The sequence below is a fragment of the Neoarius graeffei genome, chromosome 19, assembly GCF_027579695.1.
Source record: "Neoarius graeffei isolate fNeoGra1 chromosome 19, fNeoGra1.pri, whole genome shotgun sequence".
In the NCBI taxonomy this organism is placed as follows: Eukaryota; Metazoa; Chordata; class Actinopteri; order Siluriformes; family Ariidae; genus Neoarius; species Neoarius graeffei.
Genome location: NC_083587.1, coordinates 15,971,834 through 15,985,147, shown reverse-complemented (window position 1 = coordinate 15,985,147; position 13,314 = coordinate 15,971,834). Strand labels below are relative to the sequence as shown.

Below are 13,314 nucleotides of genomic sequence, written 5' to 3'. Positions count from 1 at the left end.
CAGGCAACACGCAGAAACAAAAAGTCACAAAATATTTGCACATGCCACGCTGCACCACTCACAGAGTATCGCACTTCCAGGTACTCGCACTGCGTAGGTACGTCCGGAATCTCGAAGGCGTAGTTCTTCTCCACTTTCTGTTAGAGCAGGAAAACACCACAGAGTGAATTTTATATTTGGGAAAAAAAAAAAAAGGGAGTAGGATGGTGTAACGTAAACCTACCTTGGACTTGAACTTCATTATTTTGTATTTTTCCGAGAGGCTGTTAAATTCCTGGTAGACGTCCATCATTCCAACAGGAACATCCGTCTCCTCACCAGTCGCCAGGTTTACTTTCTGTTTGACAAATTACAAAGTTATTTATAAGGTGACGTGAATAAAATCTCATATCATCTCTAGCCGCTTTATCCTGTTCTGCAGGGTCGCAGGCAAGCTGGAGCCTATCCCAGCTGACTACGGGCGAAAGGCGGGGTACACCCTGGACAAGTCGCCAGGTCATCACAGGGCTGACACATAGACAACCATTCACACTCACATTCACACCTACGGTCAATTTAGAGCCACCAGTTAACCTAACCTGCATGTCTTTGGACTGTGGGGGAAACCGGAGCACCCGGAGGAAACCCACGCGGACACGGGGAGAACATGCAAACTTCACACAGAAAGGCCCTCGCCGGCCACGGGGGGTCGAACCCGGACCTTCTTGCTGTGAGGCGACAGCGCTAACCACTACACCACCGTGCCGCCCTCGTGAATAAAATTTCAAATAAAACTTCCAGGAGGCCGATTTAATCCGAATCCAAGATCAATACAAGGAGTGCTCGGAGAGCACAACATCCCCCGCTGGCAACTCGGCCATACCCAGTTTTCCCCAGAAAAAAATTAAAGCCCTAAATTCTGGCATGATAATACACAGACAATTGAGCGCCAACGGCGTGAAAGGGAGTGCCGAAGGCACGAAGCGAAACTGGGGGTCCGGCGGGCATGCCCCCCCCCAGAAAATTTTTTGAAAATGGATGCTCTCAGGTGCATCTTCAGGGTCTGAAAGGTTTTAGATCCATGATTATAGGATAGATTTATCAGTGTTTCAATGATTTCTGACCTAAATAGTATTATCGTATACACATTTGAAATTTCACCTTAAAAGTTCAACATGCAAGTTAAACTGTTTTGTTCTAGATTACTCAGGTATATGATGGATTGAAAATCTACGGGGATCCCTTAATTATCTTTGATCAAGTCGTGTTGTAACAAAAATGTGCATGAAAATATGAACAGTGGTTTGCTCCATCTTACGCAATCCAATGAAGAGAATCGATCATCATGACCTCCTGTTGATCACAAAGGGATCTGAACCGAAGACCTGCCACCTTAAAATAAGTTGCTGTATAACTACACTACCGTTCAAAAGTTTGGGGTCACTTTGAAATGTCCTTATTTTTGAAAGACTGTTCTTTTCAATGAAGATCACTTTAAACTAATCAGAAATGCACTCTATACATTGCTAATGTGGTAAATGACTATTCTAGCTGCAAATGTCTGGTTTTTGGTGCAATATCTCCATAGGTGTATAGAGGCCCATTTCCAGCAACTCTCACTCCAGTGTTCTAATGGTACAATGTGTTTGCTCATTGCCTCAGAAGGCTAATGGATGATTAGAAAACCCTTGTACAATCATGTTAGCACAGCTGAAAACAGTTGAGCTCTTTAGAGAAGCTATAAAACTGACCTTCCTTTGAGCAGATTGAGTTTCTGGAGCATCACATTTGTGGGGTCGATTAAATGCTCAAAATGGCCAGAAAAATGGCTTGACTATATTTTCTATTCATTTTACAACTTATGGTGGTAAATAAAAGTGTGACTTTTCATGGAAAACACAAAATTGTCTGGGTGACCCCAAACTTTTGAACGGTAGTGTATAACTAATGATTTAGAAAGTTTCTGATGCAATTACCGTAATATATGTAGAACTAAGATACACTGAAAAGAAAAGTAAGGCAACTGCATATTATAAAGTTTAAAGTTTGGCACTTTATTAAATGGACTAGATTAAGATTAAAACATTTAAAGGAAAAGAAAAAAATTAATTCATACATTTAAGTTTGCAGAGTGGCACGGTGGTGTAGTGGTTAGCGCTGTCGCCTCACAGCAAGAAGGTCCTGGGTTCGAGCCCCGTGGCCGGCGAGGGCCTTTCTGTGTGGAGTTTGCATGTTCTCCCCGTGTCCGCGTGGGTTTCCTCCGGGTGCTCCGGTTTCCTCCACAGTCCAAAGACATGCAGGTTAGGTTAACTGGTGACTCTAAATTGACCGTAGGTGTGAATGTGAGTGTGAATGGTTGTCTGTATCTATGTGTCAGCCCTGTGATGACCTGGCGACTTGTCCAGGGTGTACCCCGCCTTTCGCCCGTAGTCAGCTGGGATAGGCTCCAGCTTGCCTGCGACCCTGTAGAACAGGATAAAGTGGCTAGAGATAATGAGATGAGAAGTTTGCAGAAAGATTATGTATTTATAAAAACATTCATGAAGAGATTGTGTTTATAAGTGTCAAATGTAGCATAATTTCAAATAATAATGATAAGCGTATTTGGCAGTGTGATGTCACTGTGAGCCTTTAACAAAAGAATAATCCGGAGCCTTCTTTTGTTAAATGGATCCCAGTGACATCACACTGCCAAAAATGCTTATGATTATTATTTGAAATTATGCTACATTTGAAACATTTGGACAACTTCATTTCGTGAGAGTGTTTATAAGTACATAATCTTTCTGCAAACCCAAACTAATGAATTAAGTTTTCTCCTCCTTTAAAGCAGATTAATTCCCCTTGGACACAGGGAGGACGTATCCGGTCAGTCAGCTCGACTCCAGCACAGAGGAGAGAGACGGGGAGAAGGACGATCATAGGCCTGATCAATTCTGGCACTGAGAGAACGCTGGTGTAGACACTGTAGTGCCAGCTGTCATCATCGTGGCGGTGGACAGAGTAGTTGTACTTTTTGAGCCAGTCGCTGTGATCAAAATTGACGTTTTCGTTGTGACAGTTGTCTGGTTTTGTGCGCCATCACTCACGTGGGTTTGTTGATGTTTAGTCAGCCAATCTTTGATCGAAGCCATAGTGATACTAGACTAGGTCAAACTTTTGTGATTAAAATCAGTCGGCTTTGTCCGTCTGGTGCGGGATGACATCGGCAGCCAGTGAGATCGCTTATAATGAATCGGAAAATTCCGGGATGTCTGACGTTTTCTTTTGATATTTTTATTGGACGGTTTGAACACATGATCTTGACATAGCCAACAGATTACAGTTTGTTTACATACAGGCCTTTAGATTACACTAATTTGGACACAAAGGAGTGAAGCGACTGCGCAAACGAGCATAGCGAGAAATACATAAAACAAAAATCTCCTTAGTATGAGTCTCATACAGAATGTTGAATATTTGGCACAACAAGATGTCAAGATATCATATGAACTATAAAGTAAATTTATATTATACATCATCTCATTATCTCTAGCCGCTTTATCCTGTTCTACAGGGTCGCAGGCGAGCTGGAGCCTATCCCAGCTGACTACGGGCGAAAGGCAGGGTACACCCTGGACAAGTCGCCAGGTCATCACAGGGCTGACACATAGACACAGACAACCATTCACACTCACATTCACACCTACGCTCAATTTAGAGTCACCAGTTAACCTAACCTGCATGTCTTTGGACTGTGGGGGAAACCGGAGCACCCGGAGGAAACCCACGCGGACACGGGGAGAACATGCAAACTCTGCACAGAAAGGCCCTCGCCGGCCACGGGGCTCGAACCCGGACCTTCTTGCTGTGAGGCGACAGCGCTAACCACTACACCACCGTGCCGCCATATATTATAAAACAGGTTTAAGAAACACTGAAGTTTGCTTCTGGAATAATGAACAGAAAGTAAACAATATGCCCAAAATACCCAAAACAAAAATCTCCTTAGTACGAGTCTCATACAGAACACTGAATATTTGGCACAAGATGATTATATCATACGAACAATAAATTAAATATAAAACATGCGAAGAAACACTGACGTTTGCTACTGGAGTGGTGAACAAAAAGTAAACAATATGCCCAAAATACATAAAACAAAAATCTCCTAAGTATGAGTATTATGAACATTAGACTCGCAAACACATGTACAAGTCTATTGCTGAACTAACCCAACACAGCCCATGTATGCTATTATCTACCAAGCCTGTTTGATTTAACTCTGGCAGCGCTGTAGGTCAATTGAAAGACTATCATATGGTATCTACCAGTGTTCAAACAACCAGATCTGTCATTTCATTCAGACTTCTAGTGTAATTTTACACGTCCGTCCTTATTGAACTTCGTGTCAAATATGTCGACCACCTCCTCCATGAATTTGTCCTCCAGTGAAAGGGGAAACAGCCGTATCCGCAGTAGTTTCTCCAAGGGTTCATCTTTCATCGATGATGTGTGATATCAGAAGTCTATTAATAGACTTCTGGTGATATATGCTGTATTATAATAAAATGACAACGGCAAATTTCTTTCGTTTTCAATGTAAACAAAGGAAGGAGTTGTTATTGGACGCACCTTGTCATCTCCCGAAGTCTTGTTGTTGCAGTTGGACACGCTTGCTGTTGGGAGTGGTAGTGTTGTAATTGATGAGCCTTGCCTTGCACTTAAAAATCGGTCTAAAGGCCCAGTTTGTTTCTCGCTTTCGGGCTGAAGCCTTGCCAGACGGCGGCTCTTATAAGTGTCACTTTGCTTGTTGTGTGAGCGTCCTGTAGTAATGGGCCGTCCTCGCGGCTTCCAGAAAATCCAAGCTAGCATACGAGTCAATGGCAGATGCCTTAACCAATCAAACCTCAGGAATCCAACTTCCGCCGATCAGGAAAGAGACTAGTACCTTTCTGAGTGGGTTATAGGTAATGTTCCGTCGCTTGCTTGAGATTTTTGGTCGATTTTGGAAATAACTTAATTGTTTTGATCGGAAGTCGGAACGATCAAGGTGTGATAAAGATGCGCCCTTTTTTCCTCGATTAATTTGGGGATGCTAATTTGGGCGCATTTAATTTGGGCACACTGTTAAACGGCCTGGCCAAGGTGTCATTTAAAAGCCTGACATCATACCACGCGGACATATTACTTTGACAGAATCAGCACAAACAGAGAAAAAAAAAAAAAAGACCGCTTGTTTAACACAAATATCAATCAATCAATATGTAAATGGCTCTGTTATTTGCTTTCCTATGTATTTAGTTACTTGTGGGTAGGAAATTTAACGTATTAGTATAAATCTAAGTGTATCGGATTTTAACTAAAGCGACTAAGCGTATCGGCAGGCAGAGCAAGCGTATCGGGCCCGACACGCTAAAACTCTTTGGGGTAACCATGCATACCTCTGGTAAAATGCGACTGAATTGAACGAAATTACAATACGCATATTACCGACATATAACAAAGAATCCTGTCAAGTTTGGTGAAATTCCTCCAAAAACTGTGAGAGGAGTTGATTTCAGAAGGTGAGCACCCTTCCCGGGACGGACAGACAACGCCACGACATAATCCCCCTTCGGGCCTTTCAGCCAGCAGGGGATAAAAACTTTTTGCCAAATTGCATGAGATTCCTCCAAAAATTGTACAGGAAGTTGATTTCAGAAAGCAAGCACACCTTGATGAAACTGCCAAAGTACTAGTTTGTTAATAATCAAGGGCATAACTCTGGCAAAATTTGCCCAAATTAAACAAAATGTGTATAACGGTCATACAACAAAGCCTTTTGCCAAGTTTGGTGAAATTCCTCCACAAACTGTGAGAGGAGTTGATTTGAGAAGAACCTACACCCTCATTAAATTGTCAGAGTACGAGTGATTTAATCAAGGGTCAAAACTCTGGGAAATTTTTCATAAATGAAATTAAATCGCAATCTGCATATTACCGTCATATAACAAGGCCTTTTGCCAAGCTTCAAGAAATTCGTCCAAAAATTGAGAGAGGAGTCGATTTCAGAAGGAAAAAAACACACCTTCATGAAATTGTCAAAGTACAAGGTTGTTAATCAAGGGCTGTAACTCTGGGGAAAATGCGACTGAATTGAACAAAATAACAATATGCGTATTACCGACATATCACAATGCCTTTTCCTAAGTTTGGTGAAACTCCTCCAAAAACTGTGAAAGGAGTTGATTTCAGAAGGTGAGTACCCTTCCCGGGACGGACAGACATCGCCATGACGTAATCCCTCTTCAGGCCTTTCGGCCAGCGGGGGATAATATTGTTCACGTAATTATAAACACGATTACAACAAGTCACACACATTATTATCATCAGGGATGAGAGTGGGTGGTCATCAAAAAAGCAGAAAACAAGATGGCGCTTCAAGATGCCCCCCCGGAAAATTTTGAAAAATAAAGGCCTTACAAACCACTTTTCCTGCAATCTGAGCTGTAGTAGATAAAAAAAAAAAAAAAAAAAATTATATATATATATATATATATATATATATATATATATATATATATATATATATATATATATATATATATCTCCATTGTCTTTTTTATATATTTACATGAAAATATGTTTCAAATCAATAGGAGTATTGTTTGAATTCAAAATAAAATCACATTCTACATTCAAGGGTCTGGTTATAATTCATGATCAACAAAAACGACAAACTAAATTCACATTAAATGCAAGTTTTATTAATTATCAAAATGTTCATATATTAAATAAAAATTTTTAGGGAGAAAAGGTCAGTCACCCTATGTCCTCATTAGTTGCATATGATTTCTTCAAAAAGTCTTTTGAAATATTTAAGTTTTCAAAACGGTCAGCATTAATTCAGATTTACTGACCATCATATACATGTTCAATGGATTAAATCAAACGAATGCTAAGTTGATGGGATAATGTCTATGTACACTTTATACAATTATTTATAGTTCACAGTCACTTCTCATTTTCATTTCATCATCTCGACGACTTCTTCAGCCTTTTGGCCAAAGACAAGAGCTTGTCAGTCCTCTCTCTGTTTTTTATACCAGCATCGATTTCACCTACCTTCGCTTCGTCTCGCTTGTCAATTGTATTCGGCATTTTGAGTAAAAAAGACGATACGAAAGAGAAACGCATTTTTGAAGCGCAGCGACGATGAACATGTGCAAGTTTCGATAAAATAGAACAGATGCGGGTACTTTTGTAAGAACTGTTATGATTGGCTTTTGTTCTCTCCCACACTCTTGTAAGAACTGTTATGATTGGCTATCATGTTCTCGCCAGCGATGTTTTGGCCAATTACATTGTAGATAACACGTATTCTACCGCGAGACTTAGCGAGACTAAAGATGGCGAAAATGTACACATGTAACATCATCGTAGGAATGAATTACGCTTGAGTAGCACGAAGGAACATACCCCAACCCCCACTCAATAAATGAAAAAAAAAAATCTCAACGGATTTGGCATAATATAAAAAGGTTGATTTTTACTCAGAAAAAGCGGAAATCCGCCGAAAAGCGGAAAACTCTCATCCCTGTATTATTAATTGTTTTAATGGTTAAACACAATTTCATCAAATACATTTACACGGATTTGAATCGGCGTCTAAGAGGAAACAAAAAAGGAGAAAAGTCCTTCCACAAACAAAGCAGGAATATTTATTTTAAATGATTTGAGGAGTTGCAGGAGTTTTAGGGAAGAAAATACGCACTCTATAGTCAGGATAAGGTCAGAACACATTCGACTAAAACATTCTCCTAGTCCCAACTCTGATGATGAAAACCCAAAGTAAACGCACCCTGCGACTTGGAATTCCTTCTTACCTTTAAACAGCTCAGACTGTACATGTAGCAGCATTAACTTTAGATTAATCAACATACAGGCAGATTTGTTCATTAAATCTATAACACCGCCTCTAAAACACCTGAGCTATTAAAACGACCATGTTGAAAATAGCGTGTGAAAACTCACGTGCTCTCTCGGCAAGAAATACATCGTCCTCTCAACGTTTTTCACGGCCACGCAGCAGCTGACGTGGGCTTTAGCCGACTCGATCCACACCTTCCCGAACAGATACACCACGCCTAGGAATCACACCAGGTTTACAGTTCAGTGCGGAAGTTTCTTATCCTCCGTACACCCCAGTGTGACCGTGAATAAATCTATAAATAAACCTTCACAACACAGCTGGAGGTGAACAGAGAGGGTCGAAGCTGTTAACAAGGCTCACCTGGTTGGTTGAACTGATCCTCGAAAGCGTCCAGCCAGTAAAAGCGGAACACCATTTCTCCATCAGCTCCCTCCACCATTGGCAGCTGACTGGAGTCCACCTGCACCTCCACAGGAGATTCACCAACCTCCTCCTCCATCTTCTCCCAGCAGGAGCCACCCATCATGCCTGATCTGGGGGGGGGGGGGGGGGGGGGGGGGGAATGATGATTTCTTGTTGTTCATCAGCAAGTCACACACACCACATTCAGGGAACTAATGAAGATGTGTAAGGACACTCACATCAGCACCTCATCCTTGGGTTCAGTTTTTGGCTCCATTTTGACACTGGGCTTCACCTCGAGTTCTGTCTCTGTTTTAGCTGCCGTTTCCTCTTGCTGCTCGGCCCCCAGCTCCATCGGCTCATCAAAGTCCACCTCGTCAAAAGCTAATGAGTCACACGCTGAGAGGAAGGAAATGACAATAATTATACATAGAGGCCAAACATTAAGGAAATTTATAGCATAACAGGCATACAGTTTAATTACCTGGTTAGTGAAAATAAATAATGCATAAAATATAGACTTACAGAATCTTTTAGAGCATAATAACACAATCAAATTAATAAATATTCACAATTATTATAATAGTAAATATAATCAAAAACAGTCGCAGTACTATTCCTGTTACTAATAATACATATAGAGGGAGGAGTATGTACAGTGCCTTGCAAAAGTATTCCTCCCCCTTGGTGTTTGTCCTGTTTTGTCGCATTACAAGCTGGAATTAAAATGGAATTTTGGAGGGTGAGCGCCATTTGATTTACACAACATGCCGACAGCTTTAAAGATAAAAATTGTTGTTTTATTGTGACACAAGCAATAATTAAGATGAAAAAACAGAAATCTGGAGTGTGCATAAGTATTCACCCCCTTTTGTATGAAACCCCTAAATAAGAGCTGCTCCAACCAATTCACTTCATAAGTCCCATAATTAGTTGATTAAAATCCACCTGTGTGCAATCAAAGTGTCACATGATCTGTCACATGATGTCTGTATAAATCACCCTGTTCTGGAAGGACCCTGACTCTGCAACACTACTAAGCAAGCAACATGAGAACCAAGGAGCCTCCAAACAGGTCAGAGACAAAGTTGTGGAGAAGTATAGATCAGGGTTGGGTTATAAAAAATATCCCAAACTTTGAATATCCCACGGAGCACCATTAAATCCATTATAGCAAAATGGAAACAGTATGGCACCACTACAAACCTGACAAGAGAAGGCCCCGCCCACCAAAACTCACAGACCGGGCAAGGAGGGCATTAATCAGAGATGCAACAAAGACACCAAAGAGAACACTGAAGGAGCTGCAGAGCATCTGTCCATAGGACCGCTTTAAGCCGTACACTCCACAGAGTGGGCGGGGCGTACACTCTTTATGGAAGAGTGGCCAGAAAAAAGCCATTGCTTAAGAAAACACATTTGGAGTTTGCCCAACAGCATGTGGCAGACTCCCCAAACACATGGAAGAAGATTCTCTGGTCAAATGAGACTAAAATTGATCTTTTTGGCCATCATGGGAAATGCCATGTGTGGCACAAACCCAACACCCTGAGAACACCATTCCTACAGTGAAGCATGGTGGTGGCAGCATCATGCTGTGGGGATGTTTTTCATCTGCAGGAACAGGAAAGCTGGTCAGGACTGAAGGAAAGATGGATGGCACTAAATGCAGGGCAATTCTGGAGGAAAACATGTTTGAGTCAGCCAGAGGTTTGAGACTGGGACGAAGGTTCACGTTCCAGCAGGACAATGACCCTAAACATACTGCTAAAGCTACACTGGAGTGGTTTAAAGGGAAACATTTAAATGTCTTGGAATGGCCTCATCAAAGCCCAGACCTCAATCCAATTGAGAATCTGTGGCATAACTTGAAGATTGCTGTACACCAACCCAACCCATCTAACTTGAAGGAGTTGGAGCAGTTTTGCCTTGAGGAATGGGCAAAAATCCCAGTGGCTAGATGTGCTAAGCTAATACAGACATACCCCAAGAGACTTGCAGCTGTAATTGCAGCAAAAGGTGGCTCCATAAAGTATTCCCCCTTTTTTTTTTTTTTTTAAATGGTACTTACGCACACGCCAGAGTTATGTTTTTCCGTCTTAATTATTGTTTGTGTCACAATTATTTAAAAAAAAAAAGTGAGTTTCAAATGAAAGACTGGGGTCAATAAAACTGGGATAGATTAGGGATAAAATTTGCTCATGTTTTAAGTCATTCAAATTCTGTAAAGCTGCTTTGCGATAATGTTTATTGTTAAAATCGCTATACAAATAAACTTGACAACGTGCACCTTTAAAGTGGTCGGCATGTTGTGTAAATCAAATGGTGCGAACCCTCTAAAAATCCATATTAATTCCAGCTTGTGATGCAACAAAACAGGACAAACACCAAGGGGGAGGAATACTACTGCAAGGCACTGTATATAAGTTTTCTAGAGCATCTTTTCATTTTAGGTTGAAAAAATAAATCCAAGAATTTATGCAATGGCTTAGAAATCAGTCATTTAAAAAAAAAAAAAAAAATCCTTGAATTTTTTTTCAAAAATTCTACAACTCAAGCAGAAATCAATATTTGGAAAAAAAATTAATCTGAAATTTAAAGTTATACAGTGTTATAGACAGGCTTGTGGTACTCGAGTCCGACTCGTGCCCTCATTTGAAGGACTCGTGACTTGACTTGGACTTGAGCACTGATGACTCGGACTCGTGCATTAACTGCATTCGGACTTGTAAATTGGAGACGAGGACTCATTTTTTTTCTTTATTTTTTTTGTAACATGCCATAATAATTTGGCACAAGATATTTATATCTACATTCATTTTTGTACTAATTTCGTGCAGGAGTGTCACACCTGTGCATGCATCAGACAGACTCTCGGGCACGCTCTGGCCAGCGTGTGCGCCAAACGGACTCTCGAGCGCACGCTGTGAACGACTTACACAGGATTAAGGCGCAATCAGCGCGCCTGTCTAAAAACCGTAAAAACACACTTACTTTGTGAAGTATTGAGTTGCGTTGCTGACATGTTACCAAGCCTTATTTCCTTGTTTGGCTTCCTGGTCCCTGATTTCCTGTTTCTCGTCTTTGATTCTGCTGAGTTGACGATAGCCTGTTTGCGCCTCGATCGGCCTGTTTCACCGTTTTACGATTTCGCTTGCCGTTCTGGATTGTTTATCTGTATTTACTTGTATTAATAAACACACCTTCTGCACTTACAGCCGTCTCCCGACCATCTCTGACAGAATACGTCACACTCCCTGATGAAGAGAAGCACATTCACCTGTTCATACATCATGTTCAGGAACAAATTAATGTTAATGGCGCTGAAACAGCCGCCATCACATGGTGCAGTTGGAGTCTTGTTCTCGGACTCATCTCATCTCATTATCTCTAGTCGCTTTATCCTTCTACAGGGTCGCAGGCAAGCTGGAGCCTATCCCAGCTGACTACGGGCGAAAGGCGGGGTACACCCTGGACAAGTCGCCAGGTCATCACAGGGCTGACACATAGACACAGACAACCATTCACACTCACATTCACACCTACGGTCAATTTAGAGTCACCAGTTAACCTAACCTGCATGTCTTTGGACTGTGGGGGAAACCGGAGCACCCGGAGGAAACCCACGCGGACACGGGGAGAACATGCAAACTCCGCACAGAAAGGCCCTCGCCGGCTACGGGGCTCGAACCCAGGACCTTCTTGCTGTGAGGCGACAGCGCTAAACACTACACCACCGTGCCGCCTTCTCGGACTCAACTCGAAATTTTTTTTAATGACTTGGACTTGAACACTGGGGACTCGAGACTGGACTCGGACTTGAGGTTTAGTGACTCGACGACAACACTGGTTATAGAGAGTGTTCTTAAACATTATTGCAGAAATATTCTAATTTAGTTGAAATGTTTAGAAATTTCATTTTATTTAATCAAATTCACCTCATGTTCATTCTTAAAAATCAGAGCATCATGTATTTATCTGGAGTGTATGTTTGTATTTGGCCTCCTGTCAGTCATTTTACAGACAACACGCCCCCAGCGGACAATCGCATCCTTTCACAAGTTGAACGTTTATAGAGTTGTAACATGGTTTTCAAAGCAGTTGGGTGTCTGAGTTTGCCTGAAAGTGATGTCATGACTGTGCTCTCAAATGGGAACTGGTTAAATTCTAGTTTTGGGGCGGAGCTTTGTGCACACGGGTGGAAATAGGGGCAGGCTCAACTCGAACCAGTGAACCCACAGAAACCCATTGTTCACAAATCTTACCTAATAACACACCTTTAAAGAATGCGTTTGGAAATTTTATATATATATATATTTTTTTTTTTAGATTTTAGCATCATCATTCTCATGTTTCAGTTAAACCCTAATTACTGTGCAAATGGCTAAAACTGAAAAAGCAGAAATGGAGAAGAGGTGAATACCTTCCTCAGGTTCCTCCACCTTGGGTTTCTGGGGGTGGATGGAGGATGGCGGTTTAGACGCTGGTTCAAGCGTGAGGTCAGACGGAGGCGGGCGAATCACGGCATGCTTGGGCTTTGACGCCTGAGCTACAGGTGACTCCTGTGATGAGAAGAAGGACGACGTTAAACGTGAGCTTTGTGCCATTAAAAACCAGGGTTGTTTTTAAAAATGTAATTATGAATTAACGAAAGAGGACACTAACGACCTTGGGGATTTCTGCTTTGATGGAGAAAGGGTTCATGGGTGATCCCAGGGCTTTCTTTTTCTTCAGGGTGATGACGGGCGGTGGAGTAAAAAGCACTGGCTTCTGAATGAGAGAAGAAAAAAATATTATAAAATAAAACGGCACACATCATGTCAGCAATGACTTTATCCAGAGCTTTAATTCTGTTGAATTCCGGATTCTGATTGGTCAGAACGGGTTGATTCATTTTCTCCACCTGGAAATCACTGGTTTATATTAACGTGTTAATGCGCGCACTCTGCAGCACGGTGGTGTCGTGGTTAGCGGTGTCGTGGTTAGCACCGTCACCTCACAGCAAGAAGGTTCTGGGTTTGAGCCCAGTGGCCAGCGAG

At 41.7% G+C, this 13,314-nt stretch overlaps 1 protein-coding gene across 4 annotated transcripts in view; it reads right to left on the bottom strand.

Annotated features, from left to right (window-relative positions):
* pola1 (polymerase (DNA directed), alpha 1) overlaps positions 1 to 13,314 on the bottom strand; it is a 107,024-nt gene that overhangs the window by 82,835 nt on the left and 10,875 nt on the right. For 2 of the 4 annotated variants that reach the window (XM_060899737.1, XM_060899738.1), the window contains exons 7-14: positions 12,944 to 13,045; positions 12,699 to 12,837; positions 11,479 to 11,532; positions 8,515 to 8,674; positions 8,234 to 8,406; positions 7,975 to 8,087; positions 224 to 337; positions 63 to 137 (exon numbers count right to left, since the gene is read on the bottom strand). In XM_060899737.1, coding sequence (XP_060755720.1) covers positions 63 to 137; positions 224 to 337; positions 7,975 to 8,087; positions 8,234 to 8,406; positions 8,515 to 8,674; positions 11,479 to 11,532; positions 12,699 to 12,837; positions 12,944 to 13,045 — 930 coding nt within the window. The remainder of the gene's footprint in view (positions 1 to 62; positions 138 to 223; positions 338 to 7,974; positions 8,088 to 8,233; positions 8,407 to 8,514; positions 8,675 to 11,478; positions 11,533 to 12,698; positions 12,838 to 12,943; positions 13,046 to 13,314) is intronic. The other 2 variants (XM_060899739.1, XM_060899740.1) reach the window with 1 other exon arrangement.